The sequence below is a fragment of the Nematostella vectensis genome, chromosome 8 (genome assembly GCF_932526225.1).
Source record: "Nematostella vectensis chromosome 8, jaNemVect1.1, whole genome shotgun sequence".
Lineage (NCBI taxonomy): Eukaryota > Metazoa > Cnidaria > Anthozoa > Actiniaria > Edwardsiidae > Nematostella > Nematostella vectensis.
The window spans coordinates 12,638,775-12,662,532 of record NC_064041.1 but is presented as its reverse complement, the minus strand read 5'-3'; the positions used below and the strand labels follow the sequence as shown (position 1 = coordinate 12,662,532).

General features: G+C 38.1%; 2 protein-coding genes across 3 annotated transcripts; one reads left to right on the top strand and one right to left on the bottom strand.

Moving 5' to 3' along the window:
* Positions 1-422: 422 nt before the first annotated feature.
* Positions 423-22,090, top strand: LOC116613816 (golgin subfamily A member 2). 2 transcript variants are annotated; one of them, XM_032374271.2, is made up of 31 exons: positions 423-537; positions 625-765; positions 2,310-2,365; positions 2,545-2,682; positions 3,658-3,691; positions 4,269-4,298; positions 4,566-4,619; positions 5,285-5,404; positions 6,466-6,528; positions 7,249-7,449; positions 8,279-8,398; positions 8,975-9,055; positions 9,459-9,548; positions 9,901-10,008; positions 10,389-10,476; positions 10,875-10,990; positions 11,500-11,525; positions 11,709-11,834; positions 13,135-13,201; positions 13,678-13,791; positions 14,575-14,637; positions 14,755-14,829; positions 15,341-15,418; positions 15,578-15,661; positions 16,014-16,110; positions 16,655-16,950; positions 18,145-18,306; positions 18,533-18,724; positions 19,430-19,532; positions 20,036-20,142; positions 20,283-22,090. In XM_032374271.2, exons 1-31 carry the CDS (start codon positions 490-492, stop codon positions 20,760-20,762), a joined length of 3,558 nt encoding a protein of 1,185 aa, XP_032230162.1. In that variant the 5' UTR covers positions 423-489; the 3' UTR covers positions 20,763-22,090. The 2 variants fall into 2 exon arrangements, with proteins under 2 accessions (XP_032230162.1, XP_032230163.1); XM_032374272.2 differs by lacking the exon at positions 4,269-4,298.
* On the bottom strand, positions 21,233-23,629 carry LOC116613817. Its single transcript, XM_032374273.2, has 2 exons — positions 23,396-23,629; positions 21,233-22,889 (listed from the first exon to the last, which is right to left on the bottom strand). The coding sequence occupies exons 1-2, from the start codon at positions 23,420-23,422 to the stop codon at positions 22,392-22,394; spliced, it is 525 nt and encodes a 174-aa protein (XP_032230164.1). The 5' UTR covers positions 23,423-23,629; the 3' UTR covers positions 21,233-22,391.
* Positions 23,630-23,758: the final 129 nt, after the last annotated feature.

Here is a 23,758-nt window from a genome sequence, read left to right as displayed (position 1 = left end):
GATCCAGCGTACTTTGCGGGGGCTCCCAAATGTCACCCCGCCGAGCGCCCGCAAAGAACGCTGGATCTTCCAGCATGCATGAAAAAATAATCAGACAATAAAGTTGCATGAGGTGTCCCGGTAAAAGAAGAAAAATCCTCTTCTTGTGATTGTTCGACTTGGATTTGTCGGTTCGTAGCCAGTTTTTTAACTCTATGTTGTTTAGGCCCGTAGGGTAGGGTAGGACTGGTAAGTCCGTTCTATTAAGATAATAATTAGTACCACCACGAGGTAGGACGAGCTACCGAACAGACAACGGTCCGCTTTATGAGTTAAACAACGAACCTCCCCGCTCAAAATCATACAAAGTTTTTGCCTCTAGCTAGTCACCCTGTGCTTATCTTTCCGTTTTGGGAACTGAGACCATCTCGTTCCCAGTCTACCTTGACGATCAGCTGTGTACACGAAAGCGAGGCAAGTGCTTTGTTGGCCAAACCAAAATGTCGGAAAATGGCTGATAGCGATCGGGACTTAAAGCTGGCTGCGGCCAGAAAACGGGTATGTCAGCCATCAAGAAAAATCAATATGTATTCAGTATTAATCCCTCTATAATGTGCCTTACTATTTTTTCCTTGCTACTTTTAGCTGAAGAAATTTCAGCAAAAACGTACACCCAACTCAAGTCCATCCGTCCACAAAACTTCTCAAAACAGTCCTGTAGTTTCTACTGATTCTAGTACGAAATCGTCAAATTCTTCCGTCCCTTCTTCTCCAATCAACAAAACTGTAAGTAAATCAAAAAATTGGTAGTTAATCATTCCATATGGTAAAGACTTCTCAAGATTCGGCGACACTTCGCCGCAAAAAATAATCATATTCGATCGTGTTTTGTTTTTTTACACGTAGCTAAACTGAAGAAGGTAAACTTTCGCTCATTACGAAATTACTTCTTCGTTATATTTTGATTCGAACCTGTTGATTCTATTACTGTTTTCACTCCACAACGAATCTTGTACACTAGCACTAATCAAACCCACTTGTTTTTAGTTTTTTTCTTTATTAACGTTTTGTGAAATGATATGGTTTTAAGAGATTTGGCGATTTCTGGTTGGTTGCGAATTTGTGACGGATACTATAAAACACTTTTCGAAAATTATGTCTAATATTTAATTTGCAGAGTTTAAATCACATTTCTTGACTTGACCTGCAGTTATAATCTAATTTAATACTACTAACATAAAAAAAAATCCTAAATATTATTGCTGTGAAGTCATTAAATTATATTATGAAATATTGACTTTGTTTTTCTTGTATAAAGATATATATTTTAAAAGATCATGCATAAAGGTACCTCACTGTACTATATGTGGGAGAGGTGGTGGTATATGGAGCACATTGGACCAAGTCGTAATTTTCAGGCCTGCATACCAGCATAAATTTTATGCAAAGTAGTGTAAAACGCCTGTAAAATGTTATTCTCAGAAATTATATGGACAATATAATACTCCATACAGCAGGAGCAAAATATGGCAAAGTTCAAATTGTAAGGTTGCATTAGCTTACTGTACATTGGTTTGATTTTTTGTCTAAATATAAAACAAAATAAGCTTTGGTACTCTTGTTAGATGATCCGTTCTTGAGATATGTTTGAGCAAGTTTCCATAAATCATATGGGAAAGTAGTAATATTTCATAATTTCAGACAAAGCAATCTTACAATTTTCAATATCACTATCCAAAATGCATTTTAGTAATAAAATGTCTGAACAATGTTTTAACATGTATTTTTAGTATCCTTTTTTTACTGTGGAATATTTACATCACAAAAAAACTTTTCCAACTAGTTGCATTCAGTGAATAATTGTGTTTGACAGATATTTGATTTGTTTTCCTTTATTTATTTTTTTATTGATTATTTTTTTCTAAATTAAATTATTCTATGTTCAGAATCATTGCAATACCTAACCCCCTAGCCTATTGTCATGGTTACATTTCCTTTGTATGCATTTTTTATAAGTTATATGAACATAAAATTAATCTGTTCAATATTTTTGATAATTTTATTCTGTATTTATATTCAGAAAAAATACATACCCACTTCAACAAAACTTCAGTCTTCATACACTAGACACATGATCTAATTTCATATCTCTTAGTCATGTTTCTTTATAATAACAAACTGGGTTGCATTCATATTGTAAAGATTGCACTATGCATTGTACATCACTGAATTTGTATTTGTACTTGCAAATGCATACAGTATGTACTGTTTATAGCTATACAGTTGTAGTAAAGACTAATAAGTTACCCATCCGACTATTTATTTTGCAGGCAGACAAAAGTTTTAATCATATCCTGTTGTCACCAAATAATGATGAAGTAAATAGGTATGTAAGAAAGTCTCTTGAATCTGTTGTATGATATTAAAAACTAGTGTTTAAGGGGTTATATCCAGTCTGTTTTTTAGTTCTTGATGGAGGTTAGCCAAAGCTTGGTATGTAGTGGATCCTTCAGTATTTTCTTTTGAAAGCTAACTATTCTCTTCTGTTTAACCACATTTCACTAGGCCCAGTTCCCCCGGAGCTGATAACACAGGCCTTGAAGACAATCCCCAAAACAACACCAAGGGCCAAACCTTGCCATTACCATCCCCTACTCAGAAGAGTGTTGACAAAAACCATGTCACTTCTCTGACCAATGGAAGGTACTGTACTTTATCTGTATAAAACACACTAAATTTCTATTCTAACAAAATCTGAATCTACTAGCACTAGTACTATAAAATGAAAAGAAAAGGCTTTCTTTGCCAGATACTTACGCACTGGGAAACAATACTGTGTATACAAGTACCAGAGTGTGAACTTGTGAAGTTCAAATATTTGAAGGAAGGAGAGGATGGAAGCTTCTAGAAATTGCTGGAATCTCAGGGGGGATTTTTTTGTGCCCAAAGAACAAAAACTCGATCCTCAAGCTACAGTTGGGATCGTCTGTAAGCTTTGTACTATGTAAATTTAATGTACAGTAGACAGCATCTGTCAGCTACTCAGGGCTCCTGGAATTACGCACGTGTGCTGAAGCGCGTAATTTGTCTTTCTCGGCGTAATCCACGTAATCCACAAATTTCGCGTAATCCCGAGTAATTTGGCTAAATTTTGAAAGACAAAACATTTAAGTGTACAGCTGATATGTGTTCTTATAGGGTTCTTACCTCTATTTCTTGTAAAAAATAACAGATGTTCTTCGTAAGAGTGCGATATTTCAAAATGAATTTCAAAAAACTAATAAAATGACTCAAATGACTACTTTAATTGGCTGGTGGCTAGGAGCCAATGAAAACTCGCCTAAGATATTTTCGCGCAAAAATAAACCTTTTCAAGTTATTTCGTGCTTTCCTTCGGTACAAAATGTAGTTTGGGTGTAACAGTTGATATTCCATGTAATTTTGCACGTAATTCAGTAAAGAATCCCGCAAAATTTTGTTTTATAAAGAAAAATGTATTGCAAAATACCGCATAATTTAGCGCGTAATGATTGATTTTCCACGTAATTTAGCGCGTAATCTAGCAAAGAATCCCGCATAATTTTGAGGTTTTTTTCCGCGTAATTCCAGAAGCCCTGTCTACTGGATCTGCATATTTAGGTCTTCCCTCATCATCTCACATCCTTGTTTCACTTGCAGTGATGTTTCCACCACAGAGAAGATAAGACAAATGGTCAGTATTTTTTACTATAGCCATTGAATTTGGACATTGTTATGAATTATTTATAGAGGAAATTAATAAATACTTTGCTTATACTGTATGTTTATTTATCCTACAGCTACCGTGCTGTATACCCCCATATTTTTTTAGCAAGCTGTACTCAACATTCCTGTGCAGCCTTTTATTACATTCCTGTGCAGTCTGCTCAGAAACAATGCAACACTTTGTGCTGCTGAGATAAATATCAAAAGGCTGTATAATAAATATCTTATTGTCCTTGTTTGCTACTGTATTACCAAACAGGATCTTATTTAAATTGTTTATGGCCTGCAAGCTCCACTCTTGGTCCCTATACAGTAATAATGGAAATCCATACAGTAGTTTTCATATCGCCTTTGTACTTGGTCACTAAAAGCTATGTATCCTAATGTTTAGGTGCCTTTTAAAAAGTCGCTATAGATGGAGGGGAGTTATTATTAAATTTTATTTTAAAGGAGGGGTGCTTACAAAAAATGCAAGTAGGGGATATGGTGCTCATTACAGTAGCAGTCAAATCCATTCCAGTAAATACATTTTTTTTGTATTTTAGTGTAATCAGCTGAATGGATTGATGGACCAGGTGGGTGGTCTTAACCATCATTGCACATATTGTATAACCATCATTCCACATATTGTATAAAATGTAGGCACTCCTTTCAACTGTAAAATAGCTTTAAGGCTTTTCCTTTTAAACCCTATTAAACCCTATTGACTTAGCATAACTATTAATTTTATGTATTTACAATGTCCCATATTATTTTTATGCAAAAAAACTCATAACAGCACCCTGTTGACTTATGAAAGACATCATACAATCATCTTACAATTCAATGTTTTGTGGTTTCAGGACTTTCCACTGAATGGTGAAGACCCAGTCATAAGTGAAATAGAGACACTTGAGGTTTGTGTTATTCTCTTGAAATTATCCATATCTTTTTCTCAAAGTCATTCTGAAATTACCACCATTACCATGAAAAGTTTAAATCACATAAAGTGCAATAGTAATTTTTTTGTTAGAAAGCTTAACAAACAAAATTGTTATCTCTTTGGGTAGTGTATTACTTTCTGTTAGTGTTGTAAATAAAGTTGTGGCACACCTGATTTGCAAGGTTGCGTACACCTGCCACAGGTCATTGTCATCAGTCGACATGACGGAAAAATCTGGAAAACGCGCAATTCCAGATGGAGAGAGAAGACACAATTTCTTCAGTGGCTATAAGTTCCTTGTATTACGGACTGATTTTTAAAACACAAATAATGTGAGGCCAAAGTGCACATAACCAGATTTTGGCTTTTTAAGTTAATTTCTCCTTGATCATTATTGCCCTCTGTATCAGCTCAGGGACAAAAAGCTTAAATTTCAATGACACTTTACAAAATGTCGCATCAATTAAAAAAAGGGCGCACTTGATTTTTAAGCTTTAAGTTACTAAGTACTCAGAGAAATTCTCCGCCTTATTCGATGTCAAATGGGCTCATTTGAAGCGTCACGTCATGTTTCTCCGTCATGTCTCATCAGTCTTGACTTACTCAACCTAACAGTTTCAACCATACTGTCATCCCCAGAGACGTAATCATGAACTTGAAGAGAGCTTGATGTCTCATAAGCGATCAAATGAACAGCTGAACAACCAGGTCAATGAGCAGAGGAAGCAAATTATCAACCTCCAGGATCAGATCAAACGAGTAAGTGCCTTGTAGACAAGTGTACAACTGAAAAGATGACTCAGAAAAACACACGACATTTCCAAAAGAGAGACACTGTTGTGATAGGTATGTACAAATAGAGGAAACACGGACAACTACAGACTGACTGTGTACATGAATAGACATTTAGACTAAGTCACAACTACTGTATGCTCCCATGCAGCACACAGGTGGTATATAGAAAATGCTAAACCATTGGATAAAGTTCCTGTGGTATCCAGGTAGTTCCTGTTGACTTGTGTTCATTGTTATGCTCTTACCACCTTTGACTGGTTGAGTGGTAGTGGAAGTTTATTTTGAAATTTCAACGTATTTCAATTTAATATGTACCTTATTACACTTTATTTTCACGATTTTCCTATTTTTGTAAAAACCAGATCACTTTATTTTCGCGATCTTTGGATAATAAAATCAAGCAAAACAAGTGGAATTAAAATGTGCTGTAATCATCAAAACTTAAACAATTAGTAACAAAGAGATGCATGGGCTTAATTTAGTTTCATAAAAATCTATAAATACAAGTCCAACTCAACCTCTTACCGTACTATATGTACATTAGATGACTAAATAGGTGTTTTCATAAAGGTTATTAGATGACTAAATAGGTGTTTTGATCATAAAGCATATAAAGCGGCCAATATTACCCCCAAAAGCTTTTTGTGTATTCACTTAATTTTAGCGCATCCTAATTTTCACAACACTATTTTCAGGTCACTTTATTTCCAAATCTTTTACTGTAAAATCCTGAAATTCGTAAAATTAAAGTGACACAAAAATTAAGTGTTATAAGGTTGTAGCCATGTTTGGTAGCGAAAGTATCAACAACTGTCTCAATACTTATCATTTACATAGAATTTTAATGGTTTTACTGCAACCGCTTATGCCTTTTATTTGACCATATATTCCTTTTGCAATATTTGATGTTTTGCAAATTATTATTTTCTTTGTAATGTTCAAAATGAAAAGGATTCTAAGGTGCTCTGCATTTACCTAAATGTTAATACCTAAATGTACATATACTATAATTTTTTGTATTCCAGGAAAGAGCAGAGCTGGCCAATAGACAGTTGCTGGAACAAAGAACTTTAAAAGAACAGTTAGAGGTACAGTTTTGTATGTCCTTGTTACTTCTTAGTTGCTGCTATTTACTGTAGTGGGATAAAGTTATATTATATATTCAGTGTATGTCATGCAATTACTAAAAAAAGCAATGTTAGTGATCGATTCCGAGCTTGAAGAGAATTGAAAACTTGTTGCTAATAGCAATTTACCTTGATGCATGCAAATATGTGAAAGATAAATGCACAAAATTTACATATTTTTTTCTACCTGAGAGTTAACATCCCACGTTTTTAGTCTCACAATTTTCAAAGTGAGGCTATATGGTGTTGGTTTGTTGGCTGTTAGAGAAATGATACATTCCCAATTGCCCAATTTTAAAACTTACTGTAGTACTGCTGGTGGCTAAAAATATCATATTATACAGACCATACATATATAAATTATAAGGGGGAAACTATGCTTTCACTACTGTTTTTTTTTCTCCTGAATGTCCTCCTTTTCAAAATTGATGCACACAATGCCCTCCAAATGATTTTGATTTCTACCGCTCCAATGGTCTTTTAACCCTGCCAGCATGACTTTTGTTCTTGAGGTTTGAATTCTTAAGAGAAAGTTGATAATATAATTATTATTATTATTATTATTATTATTATTATTATTATTATTATTATTATTATTATTATTATTATTATTATTATTATTATTATTATTATTATTATTATTATTATTATTATTATTATTATTGTTTATCTGTTCCACAGGTTCATATTCAAACCATAGGAATTTTAGTTGGAGAAAAACAAGAATTACAGAGCACAGTTTCCCAGCTGCAGCGTAAATACCAAACCAAGGAGAGCGAGAACAGTGAAATATCAGGCCGACTGCAGGCAGTCAGGCAAAAGATTGTTGAACTTGAACGCAATAACGCCAGCCTCTCAGCAAGTCTGGAAAAGTATCAAAGTGTAAGTGATACAGGAGTGGGTATTTTTTAGTAAAAAGTGAAAGTGAAAAGATGAAAGTGAAAATGCCAAACTCATGTCTGGAACCTCTAATCAGCCAAACACATACAGTTCTTGGTCAACTCCTGAATAGGGCACTAGAAGGCAGGCCTGTAGCCAGTTTCTTTAAAAATGTCGATCACCTACTCCTTTGTTATTGTTTATCATACAAAATACAGCAGTTTATTCCCTTCAAAATAACAATCTACAAATAAAGTCTGATACATTATTGACAATATTTGTTTACAAAAAAATATTGGTTACTTGCTTGAATTAGCTGCTGTCAGCGGATGCTTTGTGTGACTTGCCACTGAGCTGGAGCATAAAATGGTGGCATTATTGGACTTGGTTATGTGAGGGGGTGCGGTTAGATAGGTGTTTACTCATTTAGCTACAATTACAGTATCATGCATCCCTTCTCTACTCACCTAGCTTACAGTGGCTCTAATTTTTCTTTTATATAAAACAAGGTGTTTCTTATGTACATTGTGTATAAGGGTATACCCTGAATAGGATCATCTCAGATTTCTGACATGAGCAATATTAAATGAATTTTTTATTTAACTAGAGGATACAATAATAATTCATTTTGGATTTGTAAATTCTGCATGAACTTTCCACATTCAGATTTCACTTAGAATTATACAATAATGAATTCAGCATACATACTGTACACATGTTCCACATTTACTCTCCAAAAAATAACTTTTATGACTTTGAGTTTAAGTTTGAATAGAGCTAAGGAATCTAGAGGAAGCCTGATAATTGCTAACAGTATTTTATCTCCTCTTAGGATTTTAATCATACCAGACAGGAGCGAGACAAATACCAGACAGCTAACTATACTTATAACCGTGAGAAGGAGGAATTGGCCCAGCAAAATGCTGAATTGAAAATGAAACTAGAAGTTAAGGTTTGTCTTGATGATACAAATAATGACAGTTCTGTAGCAGGACCTGAGATATTGAGGAGGGGGCACAATACAGAAACATTTAAAATAATTGGGGGGGGGGCACAGCCACGCCCCTACTGGTCATTTCATTATAGTTTTTGAAAATATTATGGGGGCACTTGCCCCTTGCGCCCCACCCCCTGCTATGGCCTTGAATGATGTTAAATAAAAGAAGTAAATTATAAGTAGTTAATTTTAAATTATAAATAGCTATAAGTAGTGAGCCTGTGTGAAGCTGTTAGCTCAGTAAATCTGATCTGTAGTACAGTAACTGTGTCTCTCATTTACAGGCCCAATTCCATGTTACAACACATGTTGAGTTTGTGTCTTTTTGTCAATACTTGAAAGCTTTTTTCTGGTTTTCCTTCCTCCCCCTCCCCCCCCCATAAAAAAAAACAAACATACAGAAATTTCATCCTAAGGCTGTGTTCTGACATGGCATGACTTAATCAGTGGTCATTAGAGGAGTCCATTAAACAGGGCCTTCACAATTCTAGCTGCAAAGAAGCTGATTATCCTTTTTTTTGTTATTCCCAGGTAAATGAATGTGAAGAATTGGAAAGAACTACTAGTGATCTATCCAAAAAACTTAGCCAAGCTGAGCTGATTGTACAACAAGTAAGTCTTGGTCACTAGTTGCTTTGTTTCCCACTGAATCGCTTGTAACATTTCTGTACCCATACAGTACATGATAATGGTTCCATGGTGAAGGGTAAACTAAGAATTATCTTAAACTAAGAATTTATCCTCACTTATACATACAGCACAGTGAATGGTATAAAAAATTACAAGTACATACATGATAAAGATATATAAATACACAAGACTGTTTGCAAGGGCTAACATATTTAAACCATAACATTAGTGTAATTTTCCTATGTAATCACTCCAACAGATTAAGTGAGTCACTCAATAAATTCAGAGACAGTTGAAAACCCTCTCTTGCCTGAGCAAAATAGGGTGTAGTCAAAGCACTGAAGGCCTGGAATGTTAGCACTGACCACACTATTCCCTATTTCAGCTGTCGATTGAGTCTGACGCTCCGGCCGCACAGACCCTGGTACAGCAGCTGCAACAGGAGAAAGATGACCTTAAGAGTAAACTGGACCAGGTGAGACTTTCTCACAAGTTTCTGTTAAAGTATTTTTGTTGATGATTTTTACCAGAACCTGGAGTTGTTTATATATTTATATGCCTATTCCAAAAATGGTTTTATAGGTTTGGAAAGCTGTAAAAAAGTTAATATAATATAAATAATCTGCATCCAACAGTAGACATCTATACATATTACCAAGATTTCTGAGTGTTAATCTATTATAATTGTCATTGATTATTTTATCTACTGATGCATACAGTAAATCAGCCAGCAAAGTCATTGTTTAATTTGTCATATACTGTAACACCTGTAAAACATACATACAAAGCTGATAAGTATACACTTCCTTTCCTGATATTTTCTTCAGTTGAAGAAGACCTTGCAGAAGAGTGAGGCTAATGCAGAGGAAGCATTACAAAGACGGACAGATGAGCTGGAAAAACTACAAAGTCAGACTAGATCCTTACAGAGCCAAGTGAGTATCAGAAGACTATTTTCTTCCCATGCACATGGTAAATTTGCCTAATGGACAGCAGTGGGACTAAATGATATAAATACCTTATTAAGCAACTCAAAGGAGGCATAGATCGCAGAGGCAGAAAAAAGTTTTTGGTTATGTTCTGCTTCAACTTTATTGTACAAAAATACATTATTTTTCTTTCATGTGCTCACCCACTAATAGAACAGGCTAATCTAGGTAGGTTCAGCTTAAATAATAGTTACAATGATAGATACAATAATTTCAGATAATAATGCCATCATTTAATTTCCTTAGTTTTTGCCTTTTGTCCAAGTGGGGGTTGGCTGTGTGTGTAATTTTTGCAATTAACTATCTGTTTCTCTTTTAATTTAAAGCTGGAATTAATAGAAAAAGAAAAAGAATCTTGGGAAAGCAGGGAATCTGAACTGCAAGAAGAACTTCAACACTTACAGAAAAATTTAGGTTTGTTTATCACCAGGAGAAAGCAAAGTAGTAGTACAATTATTTCCCTTTGAAATGCTTGATCCAGAGTGACATGCTTATAAAGTATTTAATATCATTTGTTTAACCCAATCTCATAAGGTTGTTGTTACAGTATCTTTTGTGTTTGTCACAATTTCTGCTACCAATCCTGTGAGGGTTGGGGTTTATTGTATCTTTTATGTATTTGTGTAATTTGTTAGATTTTATGTTGCATTTGTTGCTTAAATAATTATCATGTTTTGATAAAATAGGAAAAATAAGAAACTATCTTTTATTTATTTTGATGGGTGGAAATGGATTTCATAGATCATTTTCTGTGAATCCTTTGTGTGCTATGATTGGCTAAATTCATTCTTCTGGTTGCTGTGATTGGTTAGTTGATCTTGAGGATGAGGAAGTCAGCCATCATGTGGAGGCCACCCAGCAAGCGGCCATAGAAATAGAAAAACTCTGTGAAGAGAAGCAGAAACTTGCTGAACACTTACAGAATCAGGTACGCAATTATTATATGTTGATTTATACAATGACACACGTAAATCGTGCGCCCTGATTGGTCAAGGTTTCTTGTGTTATTAGAGGACACATGCACGCTTGGTGTCAGTATGCATGCGCGCTCACCAAAACTACATTGTAACTTTAAAAATTAATTGTTGTGTAATACAAATAAATCTTATTTTTTGTGCGTCTGTCCTCTAATGAATGTACAGAAGACGTCACAGTAGTCATGAACAACACTCACACAACTTGACTGGGGCTCGTTGTATACTTTTTTGTTCATGACCTGTTATGCTGACATTTCTTAAATATAATCTTAAAGAATATCAATCAAGTAATACATTTATACATCTGACACAAAACTGAGTCATGCTGAAAATTTTAATAAAATACTTTTAATTTAGTTATATATTCGTAAGAATTGCTTTGTATAAAAAATAACAAAAATACAACCGACTGAATTTTATTTGTTAAATGGCGTAATGTATATATAACTTTGTCTTTCAGGCAAGAGAAAATGATAAGCTTGTCAGGTAAGAATTAATCCTGAAAAATGATTTTGATGATTACTGTAGGTATGAGACTTAAAGGATCACTAAATGGAAAAATGGGAAATAAGTACAACAAACTTACCTAAAGGGCAGAGGAATGTTTTTATGGTAACAAGTGATAAACGTACCTTTATAATCGTGGTGGTTTGTGCGGTTTTCTTCCAGGGAGGAAGGCCAATACCTCCACAGGATACATGAGCTGGAAATTACAGTGAACCGACTGGAGGAGGAGGCGACAGACAGGGCATCTTTACTGGACAGTATTCAGGGTGATAAGGAGACCATCAGTAGGTACGTTAGACCTGAGTCTACATAGATTTAGACCTTTAAGGGTCTGCCAGACCCCTTTAGTGATAAGGAGACCATCAGTAGGTATGTTAGACCAGATTCTAGATGTTAGACCTTTAAGAGTCTGTCAGACCCCTTTAGTGATAAGAAGACCATTAGAAGGTACGTTAGACCAGAGTCTAGATGTTAGACCTTTTACGGGTCTGCCAGACCCCTTTAGTGTTAAGAAGACGATCAATATTTATGTTAGACCTGAAGCTAGATGTTAGACCTTTAAGGGTCTGCCATACCCCTTTAGTGATAAGGAGACCATCATTAGGTACGTTAGACCAGAGTCTAGATGTTAGACCTTTTACGGGTCTGCCAGACCCCTTTAGTGTTAAGAAGACGATCAATATTTATGTTAGACCTGAGTCTAGATGTTAGAGCTTTAAGGGTCTGCCAGACCCTTTTAGTGATAAGGAGACCATTAGCAGGCTTGTGAGGCCTTAGTCTACAGTAGATGTTAGACTTTTAAGGTCTGGTAGACCAAGAATAAGGAGAACATTAGCAGGTTTGTTAGACAAGGTCTAGATGTTAGACCTTTAAGGGTTTGTTGTCAGACCCCTTTAATGATAAGGTGACTATTAGAAGGTTTGTTAGACCAGAGTCTAGATGTTTTATCTTTAAGGATCTGCCAGACCCTTTTAATAATAAAGAGAGCATTAGCAGGTTTGTTATACCTGAGTCTAGATGTTAGACCTTTAAGGGTCTGACAGACCAAGTATAAGGGGACCATTAGCAGGCTCGTTAGACCTGAGCTAGGATGTTAGATCTTAATGGGTCTTGTAGACCCTTTCAGTGACAAAGATACTATCAGTAGGTATGTTAGACCTTGATCTAGATTATAGACTCCTCTAGGTTATTATTGTCAGCAAATAGGGCACTGTAGATCTGGATTTAAGCGTTAGAAATTGAAGGCCTGGCATTCTCTTTTAGTCATATGGAGACCATCAACAGGTGCGTTAGGCCTGGCTCTAGGCATTTAAGTGTAGCAGAGAACCTTAGGCTATTGTAGACCTGTGTCTAGATGTTAGGCTCTTGAAGGCCTGACAGACTTTACGTTAGACCGATAATTGTCTGACAGCCCCTTTCTAGTGATAAAAAGACCATCAAAAGGGAACAATAAACCTGGTTCTTGATGTCATACTGTACCTTTGGTCCACATTCGCAGAGTTATTCTGACTACTGTATTATACAGTCATATTAAATCATGTAGTTTCATATTAAGTTTTATATAATTTCTTTTTGTTTTGTTTTTCAGGGCGTTAAAGCAAAACAAAGAGCTTAAAACACAACTAGAAGAAATCGAGAAACGCTTCGTGAAAATGGTTAGTGTACAAATGATATAGTGAATTTCTGGCCTCATAGAACCTTTAAGTTATTGCGTGACTTGCACAGATACGCCTTTGCGTGACTTGCCTTAGATACACTATTGTGTTACTAGCCTGGATAAACTGTTGCAGGACTCTGGCTCTCCGGCTATTTTTATTATTATTATTTCCTGTCTCAGGTATAATTATAAGTTTTCCCACCCTCTGTTTTGAAGGAGAGTTGTTTTTATTATCATTAAAATTTGCTACCCTTTTGTCTACGTCTGATAATGTAGCAGGTACTTTTTGAACCCGCTGTTTGGTCCACATTCTTTTGTTTTTGAACAGGTCCAATTGTGGCTTTCGCCTTTAATCTTACTACAAAAAAAATTATTTTCGCTTTTTGAATAAAAGAGAAACCCCACCTCTTATGCTTTTTTATAAGACTAGAGTCCTCGCGATAGTTTCATTTTATAGTATCGTTTTATATCTAGAGTGAAGAAAATATGGAGCTTGCGACACAACTGGAGACGGAAAAACATGTCGGCAAGGAAATGGCGGTGAAACTAAGCGAGACTGCTGTCGAGCTTGAAGAAACCAAAGAATCGGTAAGAGAAATTGTTGCAAATGTGGATATTGTTTTTCTCTGTTTTGATTTAATTGTGAATAGTTGTGGTTTTATGTTTTATTGCATGACTATTCAAGACGTGACTATATGGCGTGACCATATTTGGTTTGACTATATACGGCCTGACTATATAGACGTGACTGTGTGGCGTGACCATATTTGCTTTGACTATGTACGGCATGACTACATAGACCTTACGGTGTGGCGTGACCATATTTGGTTTGACTATATACGGCCTGACTATATAGACCTTACGGTGTGGCATGACCATATTTGGTTTGACTATATACGGCCTGATATATAGACGTGACTGCGTGACACGTGACTGACATGCCATTGGACTAAAAGTCCCAAAAACTACTGTTGGGGAAACATCCCGAAAAAGCAGTTCTTCTAAAGAGCTATCGAAGAAATGTTTATATAATACCTAAGCTTCAATGGCAATAGTTAAAAAACTCACCCCGCCCAACAATAATTAGCAATACATAATAAAATGTGGCGAGGGTAATACAAAGTGGTTACGTTCATATTTGAAGAGGTATAAAAGGTTTTTTGTTATGATAAAAAACATTGCTAACAAGAAATACATTGTAAAAATGAATTCCAATGTCTTGATCTAGGAACCTTTTTCTGCAGTCAGTGATGATTTCGCCTTCTTTTTTTATATAATGGCTTGACTACGACTAGTCTAGACAAAATATTGACCCCTCTTTCGTGGCCCTGCGTGTTTTGCACCTTACAGACTATTCTATTTCTCGTCTAGTTTGAGAGAAAAAGCGAAGAACTCTCAGCGGTGACCAAGGAATGCGAAGCTCTTAAGAAACAGGTAGGAGGATAAAATTGACCCTATTCCCATCTTCACTGATTAGCCGCCCATATTATACTGGTGTTATACACGACCGCCTCAAGGCGTCTCTGATAATTCCCCGTGTTATTTTTTCAGTTGGATAACAAAAGTGACCAACTGAGCTCGCTTCACGACGAGCGAGAGCTTTCTCTGCAAAACCTTCAAGAACAGGTATGTATGTAAATTCTAGATGGCACAAGTTGTCGTTCATAGGCATGCCGAGTCTGAACCTCATTGGCCCTACCTAATTTGTTGGAATGATGTGTTTATGACGCATTACTATGGGTAAATGCGGGTGATAAAAAAACTTTAGATTTTGGATGTCGAGCTTAACCGACTGAACGATGCACCAAATCGGCCAAACAAATCGGCGCCTGTAAATTAGACTTTACTGTAAAGAAACATCTTTAGAGATTACTTCAGAGACATTTCAAAGATACTTTACAGTGTTTTAGTAGTAGAATGTGCGAAAATAATTAAGTTACATTGCTGCACTAGATCATCTGGGTGTGTGTGTTGATTCTGATTAATAGAAAGTCCTTCTTCGGGGCGACTTAAATTCGTACATAAAGCACTTTTGTTTTGCCTTCACCGTCTTAATATACACAACAGATCAAGGCATCCCATAGAATCTACAGAGCATACCTGTTTGCAAAAAAAAAACTTTTTTTTTATTCTGTAGCTCAAACAGAAGGAATTCGAGCTATCATCGTTGAAAGAGGAAGTGGACACAACAAAGCAATTCGCCGAACAAGCGGCGGTAAGAGGAACGAAGAAGGAGAGAGATGCGTTTTAATCGAAGTGTCACATTGTTGGATTTTAATTCCAGCTTAAAAATACAAACGATTTTGGCAATTGACAAAGCGACTTGAAACTGAAAAACATTTCCTCGGGATGACGTTTTTTCGTTTGCCTACAGAATCAGATGAACGAGCAACAGCAGGAATACGAGGACCAACTGCGCAAAATGGAGATGCTTTACGGCGAACTACAGCGGTCAGAGGTGTGTTCACGTGTTTGCTGTCACACAAAGGCATAAATACGGCGGCTACCACTAATTAATCCGCCTTGTGTGAAAATTAGTTACAGTGCGACGCGCGCTACCGTGGCCACCAATACAAAGCTTACCATGCGACGCGCACTACCGTGGCCACCAATAGAAAAGCTTACCATGCCACGCGCGCAATACCGTGACCACCAATTCAAAGTTAACCATGCGACGCGCGCTACCGTGGCCACCACAAGTGCATTTATGAACTAGGATAAGTGAACATTTGGGGTGATTAAGTTTTTCGACATATTTTGTTATCTTTTTTTATGCTATACTATTTTTATGCCATTTTGACATTGCCTAGGATACGATCCATCAATTGGTTGAGGAAAACGAGCATTTGCGTACAGTGCTAGACTCACACGAAGACACCGTGTCAGAAGAAGGGGAAGCATCCACCAGTAAGTAAACTATGGTTTCCATAATTACATCCTCGGGTACCCAGAGTCGAGGCGGAACAAGGCTGGCGGAGGGGGGTATTGGACGAGAGACAAGAGCTCATTTTCCTTCTTTCCCTTTTTCTCCTCCCCCTTCGGCCTCCTCGTTCTCTTTACGCTGACCTCGACGCTCCTGGTAACCGAGGATGCCATAATTAAGTTAAAGAATGTCGATCTGCCACTGCTTTGCTATTGCTTTCAAATTAGACCGTCTTTTTGCAAAGTAATCATTCACAATTGAAATCCAATACTTGACCAACAATATTTGATTAAAATTATCTCAGTTAAGTTACCCGTTTAAATAAGCCGATGAAAATTGATATTTGTGTGACTACGTATTAGGCGGAAATGTAAAATGACCTTGCCATATCATTCTAATTAAAAATAACAAAAAATGTTGCCCTTAGAGACCCTTAGAATAGGATCACAAACCATTTTATACACGTTGTGATCCTGGCATACAACAGAAAAGTGAGGATTTCTCACTTAACTTTTGTATCACTCTTAGGCTCAGAGGAAGTTCATTACCATGACGAGTCTCCCGCAAAGGAGGAAGCATCGGACGAGGAGGACCCCCACATCAAACCTGTCCCCTCAGACAAACTCCACACCAATGAAGTCCTTGACAACAGGTTTGACGTTGAAACCCCAGAACTGTACCAACAAGAAGGGTCCTATATCAATGGGGACTTGTACCACAGGGAGCACGAGGAGACGGACTCAGGGGAGGATATGAATATGGTACCTCAGAGGCACGCAAGGAGCCCTCCGCCCTTGTCCAAATATACCAGCCGGGAGGATGTGGTGAGTCTTGTATGAGCTCTGTAACACTGAAGACTCTCTTTCGGGAGTTACATGTATTGAGTCTTGTATGAGATCTATAACACTGAAGACTCTCTTTCGGGGGTTACATGTGTTGAGTCTTGTATGAGCTCTATAACACTGAAGACTCTCTTTCGGGGGTTACATGTGTTGAGTCTTGTATGAGCTCTTCTCTTTCGGGGGTTACATGTGTTGAGTCTTGTATGAGCTCTGTAACACTGAAGACTCTCTTTCGGGGGTTACATGTGTTGAGTCTTGTATGAGCTCTGTAACACTGAAGACTCTCTTTCGGGGGTTACATGTGTTGAGTCTTGTATGAGCTCTGTAACACTGAAGACTCTCTTTCGGGGGTTACATGTGTTGAGTCTTGTATGAGCTCTGTAACACTGAAGACTCTCTTTCGGGGGTTACATGTGTTGAGTCTTGTATGAGCTCTGTAACACTGAAGACTCTCTTTCGGGGGTTACATGTGTTGAGTCTTGTATGAGATCTATAACACTGAAGACTCTCTTTCGGGGGTTACATGTGTTGAGTCTTGTATGAGATCTATAACACTGAAGACTCTCTTTCGGGGGTTACATGTGTTGAGTCTTGTATGAGCTCTGTAACACTGAAGACTCTCTTTCGGGGGGAGTCTTGTATGAGCTCTGTAACACTGAAGACTCTCTTTCGGGGGTTACATGTGTTGAGTCTTGTATGAGCTCTGTAACACTGAAGACTCTCTTTCGGGGGTTACATGTGTTGAGTCTTGTATGAGCTCTGTAACACTGAAGACTCTCTTTCGGGGGTTACATGTGTTGAGTCTTGTATGAGATCTATAACACTGAAGACTCTCTTTCGGGGGTTACATGTGTTGAGTCTTGTATGAGATCTCTAACACTGAAGACTCTCTTTCGGGGGTTACATGTGTTGAGTCTTGTATGAGATCTCTAACACTGAAGACTCTCTTTCGGGGGTTACATGTGTTGAGTCTTGTATGAGCTCTCTAACACTGAAGACTCTCTTTCGGGGGTTACATGTGTTGAGTCTTGTATGAGATCTCTAACCCTGAAGACTCTCTTTCGGGGGTTACATGTGTTGAGTCTTGTATGAGCTCTCTAAAACTGCAGGCTCTTTTTTAGGGGTCACATGCGTTCCTTTTTTACAACTCTGATCGAACTGTCATCCTATTTGCAGATCGATGGACTGTCGGCTTCAATCCGTCAACTCGAGCTGGAGCGCGAACAAATGACGAGTCTGCTACATGCCTCCCGAGAGAATCACGAGAATGAGATGCGTCGACTTAGGGATCACATGGACCTGCAGCTCCAGCAACAGCTTAAGCAACAATACAAACAGGTAGGAACAATAATAACCAGTTGAAAGTAGTATCACAAGCTTCAGTTTGGCTATCAGCACGAAAAGCGTCTCAAAGTATTTTTCGTAATCCTTTCCTTCCCCTCTCCTCCACTAGTGCTGGGAACTGAGGTTTGTGGCTATTTTATAACGATTAAGAAGCAAGTTTGACAGTCATTAAAGACTGTATAACCGGAAGTGTCTGTAACCGGAAATGATTCCCTTCCAGGTGCAAGAGCAATTCCAGCAGCAGTTACACGAGCAGCAGCAGAAGATACAGCTTCTACAAGAAGTCCTGGAGCGACAGAAGGCGCGCATTGAGCAGCAGTCGGAGGAGGAGGTGGTGCCGGCCCCGCCCACTGAGGCCGAGGGAGACAACATGAGCTTCGAGGCCCTGAAAATCGCATTCAGTAAACTACAGGTAGGGGAGTATGTGCTTCGAGGCTCTGAAAATCGCATTCAGTAAACTACAGGTAGGGGAGCATGTGCTTCGAGGCCCTGAAAATCGCATTCAGTAAACTGCAGGTAGGGGGATGTTACCTTCTAGGTCCTGGGGGGACTGCAAGCTTAGAGGTGGGGTCTGGAGGCGTGGTTTAAGAGGCGTGGTTTAAGAGGCGTGGTTTAAGTGTAGGTGCTTGTTGGAGACAAGTGTCAAGGGTATTTATTTTAGTGAACAGAAATGGTCAGGAGCGCCTTGCTGGGGGGGAGGATTTGAAACAAGTTGTTGATAGGGTTTAGGTGTTTTTCCGTAATCGTTATGCAATAGGAATTGTCTTTTCCTATACTAGATTTTATGTGAGGAGTTACATTCATTGTCAAATTTGACTTAAACAATTCTGTGTAGCATTTAGTCTGGTAAGCTCTTGTATTTGTTTTTGATTCTGAACCCGTCGTCCTCTCTGTCTTTAAGACTCGTTAGAATCAAAATCCACATAACTAACTTGGATATTCAATCCATCCAACTAAAAAAATGACACCATTCGACTAAAAAACATAAAATAATCTATGTATTACAATATTTTCGTCAAAATGATAAGGTCTCAATATTTTAAACGAAACTAAAACAAAAGAGTTTAACCGTGTTGTCTTTGTGTTTTCACCGTGTTTTTACTGTGTTTGCGTGCAGGGCTGGTTCATGAAACTCATGGAAGAGAAGGCGTCCCTGACAGAGCGCATCCAAGAGCTAGAGCACCTAACGGTCCAGCTGTCAGAAGAAACGGAGACCATAGGTACGTACACATTCTAGCGCTCTGCAATAGGATTAGTCTAATGGACGAATGACAAGCACTCGAATACCTTTCCTACACATTATCACTACTGTTATTCGCATATGGTTTATAGAGGTAAAAAAGAGTAATAATAGTTATAATATAGTAATGTTCTTTCTTGTATGGCGCTTAATCATATGGAGATGCCCTTGCGAATTAATGTCGTCAGATGATAACGAATTTATTCTGCCTCAAATTATTAATCCATCCTACAAAAAAACGGCTCAGTTTTATCCCTAAATAGTTACATATCGCATTATTTTTTTCAAAATGGGAGCTAAGACAGGCTGGACGTGTTTTTCTTCTCTTGCCTCAAGTTAACTGGTATTTGGCGTTGTTTTTCCTCTCGCCTCAAGTTAAATGGTATTTGTTGTTGTTTTTCCTCTCGCCTCAAGTTAAATGGTATTTGGCGTTGTTTTTCCACTCTTGCCTCAAGTTAACTGGTATTTGTTGTTGTGCCGCAGGTGAATACATCACGTTGTACCAAACACAGCGCACGGCTCTCAAGGCGTACTACCACGACCGGGAGAAACTCATCACGCAAATCTCCAACGAAAAGGGAGAAATGCAGGTACGATATACCCGGCAGTCTTCTCACTCCTCGTATACTTAGCGTGTCTCTTGTTTTCTGCGCAGGCAAAGATAATACCAGACAGTCTTCTCACTACTTGTATACTTAACGTGTCTCCTTTTTCTCCGTTTACTGCGCAGGCAAAGATCTCGCAATTCCAAGAACTCGTCAAACAGCTCTTGGACGAGCGTAAAGAGCTGCGATTCCAACAACACCAACTCCAGAACATGCTCAACAAACGAATGCTTGCTCACGAGCACGAGTCCATCATACCGGGATACCAGGAAGGGGACGAAATCATCACCACTATAACCACCTCCGACCAGGAAAGCGCACCTAGCGAAGCGCATAATAACCTATCCAATCGTACAGACAATTTACGTGAATCCGAAGTTCAAAGTCCCGGATTTGAAACGTTTGAAAGCTCCGGATCAGAAAGTTTAGAAAGCTCGGGATTTGAGCTCGAGGAAGACGATGGGACTGCTCTGCAGATTTTACAACTTTTGGAACAGCTAGGTCCGTCTGAGGAGGGGAACAAAGGCTGGGTATCACCTGCTGTACGGACACGTGAATTCCTACCTTGCAGGCATTGTACTTCTAGTAGACTGCTCAGGATATAGGGAGTCGAGGAATGAGTAAAACCTCTATATATCAGGGGGTCGCTAGTAGACTGCTCAGGATATAGGGAGTCGAGGAATGAGTAAAACCTCTCTATATCAGGGAATCGCTAGTAGACTGCTCAGGATATAGGGAGTCGAGGAATGAGTAAAACCTCTATATAACGGCACCTTTAGTAGACTGCTCAGGATATAGGGAGTCGAGGAATGAGTAAAACCTCTCTATATCAGGGAATCGCTAGTAGACTGCTCAGGATATAGGGAGTCGAGGAATGAGTAAAACCTCTATATAACGGCACCTTTAGTAGACTGCTCAGGATATAGGGAGTCGAGCAATTAGTGGAACCTCTATATAACAGGCACCTCTAGTAGATTCCAACCGCTCCAAATGCTCAATTCCTATTTATTTTCTCGAGCTCATTTGCATCATCTGGCGTACTTTGGGCGTGATGAAGACGTACTGACTTTGAATGCTGGCATTTTCTCAAGGTTTACTTCTAGAAAACGAATGGATGGAAATTACAATGAAAATAATTAATGTTTCCCGGAAACAACATCTATTAGCCGCATCTTTCACTCGTTGCAAATCAAACCTTCTGTGTCTTTTTATGGATTATGTTAAGATTACTCCAAAGAACAAATAAGGTAGTATTTATATATTATTATCTGTAAGGAAATTCGTGAGTTCTCGAATAGTAGTAATTATTTTCGATAAGTGAATAATTTTTAATCATAAGATTGGGCTCACTTGTAGTGAGACAAGGGTTAAAATAAGCCTAGGGAAGCGTCTTTTGTGAGTGACTATAGTCCCTTGTGTTGAAGGAACACCAAGGTGCAAAGGCGACAGCAAAGTAGGATAAAGCCATGTGTAAACTGTGGCAATACTGCAGGCGAAAACAAAACCAAGTTGGGAGATGCTACGCATTTCTGTTGTCTTATGATCCACCAAGCGAGAGCGAATCAAAACCGTTTATGACGTTCCTTCGCGGCTATTTGTTAGCTGTGTTGGTCGAATTGCCTAGTAAATTGACTTCAAAAAGAGCCATTTTCTCTCTTTGCTTGAGACACGTGACCTACACTCGCGGACAATACCAATCTCGTTTTCAGAGTCCACGTACCACTTGTACAAAGGTACGTGGGCTCTGAATGAGATAGGAAAAAAACTTGTTGGACGAGTGACAATGGATTTGGATCATACCAAATAATATTAACAATAGAAGGAATGGTGATCATGGGATATCTGTCAATCCATATACACTACACCATCCATCGTTCATTACCATTATTTCAAGCAGCAGAAATGGGGTTAAAATAAAACAAAGTATATTTACTGTTTGAGGTGTTTTTTTTTTTTTTTTTTTAATGAAGATTATACCCGTTTCCACCATTCCATCCACTTCGAAAGCTTGTTCTTATACCCAGCACAAAAAAAAAATGTATTATTTTCCACCCAATAAAATGTACCACTCCCCACCGTGAGAAGTTAGGATAAGGCTAAAAGACACATCCGTAATTCCGTGCTTGATTGCGTAAAGGGAGTAACAAGGCGAATCAGTATTATATCCCCTAGGGAATATTTCTATCACTAAAATCAAATATTCTATTGGGCGATGATTAAAAGTAAAAAAGGAGTCACTGCATCTCATTCGTCAAACATCCCAGCTCCCTCAACTCTTGAAGGTCATATTTTATCGTGTTTGCTTTTTCCCGTATTTCCACAAACCCTCTTTCGGTTTCTTTTAGCTGCGCCTTGATCGCCCTCAATTCGTCCTGCAGGTAATCGAGCGTTGCATCAAGCTCTTTGCTGCTTTTGCTTTGGCTTCCAAGCAGGCTCGGAGGTAATCCTGGCGCATTTTCTTTCTCGAATCTCTTCCAAACGCTTATAAATGGCTGAGACCTTGAATTAATCATAAATAATCTTGTTCTATATTCGTGGTCGTTTAAGTCCCCATCTTCACCTGACTTCACGCGCCGATCTCGAAGCTTCGTCTCCAAATCTTCATCTTTCAGTCGGGCATTTTCAGATTTTTCTACGATTTTTCGTGTAAGATGGACATCTTTTCGCGACGGTTTCGGGGGAACCAGTGGTAATGTTCGTCTTCTGTTCCCTTCATTCGGCACCATTACGCACTAAAAAGTGAACTGGAAATGTAAATATTGAAACTAGCTGGGCAAATACAACTATTGCGTCCTAAATACAGCACCGCCTCCAACATAAGAACCTTAAAAATGAAAGACATTTTGCGTAAACTCGGTTTATTCAGATGAAACGACATCTCCGGGTTAGTATACCCCTCTTTTCGTGAATCGCTATGCAAATGCTGGATTAAATTCTCTTTTCATAATATTGGACTTGACATTTTAAAAGCATATTAGCCTGTCTTGAAGAACATAATGTCATCGTAGCATGGCAGCATTGACGGAAGACAAATAAATCAAATAGTAGACATTATCTTAAGCCTATTAATTCAATTTCTTCCCTCTTACTCCAACCAAAATCTCGCTTTGATACACACTTGGTGAATTTGGACAGCACGGGTAGAGTAAAAAGGTACAGTTCATGTATCTTTGTTTTGTATAAAATGACAAATTAAATATTGAACTTATGCCCTGACACTCTATTCTAATCCATTTACCTTTATTACCCAGTTTCGAATTTTCATTTGTCTTATAAGGCTTTGAGGGGTCGTTCACACTAACACGGATTCCTTTCGCCTAAAACGGATTTCTTTCGCCTAAAACGCATCACTTGATTCGCGTCCACACTATCGTTCGAATCGTTTTCGCAGCGTGTTCGCCTGGAACCAACCGTTCACACTAACACGGATGATTCAGACGTTTGAAGACGCTGAAAGGTACGGGGTAACGTCATTTTTATGATATGCGCATGCTTAAAGCAGCGGACGCGCCTGCGATATGACGCCATCGTTTTCATTTTGATACGGATTCGACTGTCCACACTACGGACCAAATTATACGGATTCATTTTGATTCACTTT

What these genes read in the sequence shown, in the direction of transcription:
- LOC116613816 (XM_032374271.2), top strand. Translation starts at nt 490, where the DNA reads ATGGCTGATAGCGATCGGGACTTAAAGCTGGCTGCGGCCAGAAAACGG. An exon ending in TCCAGGATCAGATCAAACGA is followed by an intron (nt 5,405 to 6,465) that starts GTAAGTGCCTTG and finishes TTTGTATTCCAG; the next exon opens with GAAAGAGCAGAGCTGGCCAA. An exon ending in TCGCATTCAGTAAACTACAG is followed by an intron (nt 18,725 to 19,429) that starts GTAGGGGAGTAT and finishes GTTTGCGTGCAG; the next exon opens with GGCTGGTTCATGAAACTCAT.
- LOC116613817 (XM_032374273.2), bottom strand. Translation starts at nt 23,422, where the DNA reads ATGAAAATTCGAAACTGGGTAATAAAG. An exon ending in TTCGAAACTGGGTAATAAAG is followed by an intron (nt 22,890 to 23,395) that starts GTAAATGGATTA and finishes TTCACTTTTTAG; the next exon opens with TGCGTAATGGTGCCGAATGA.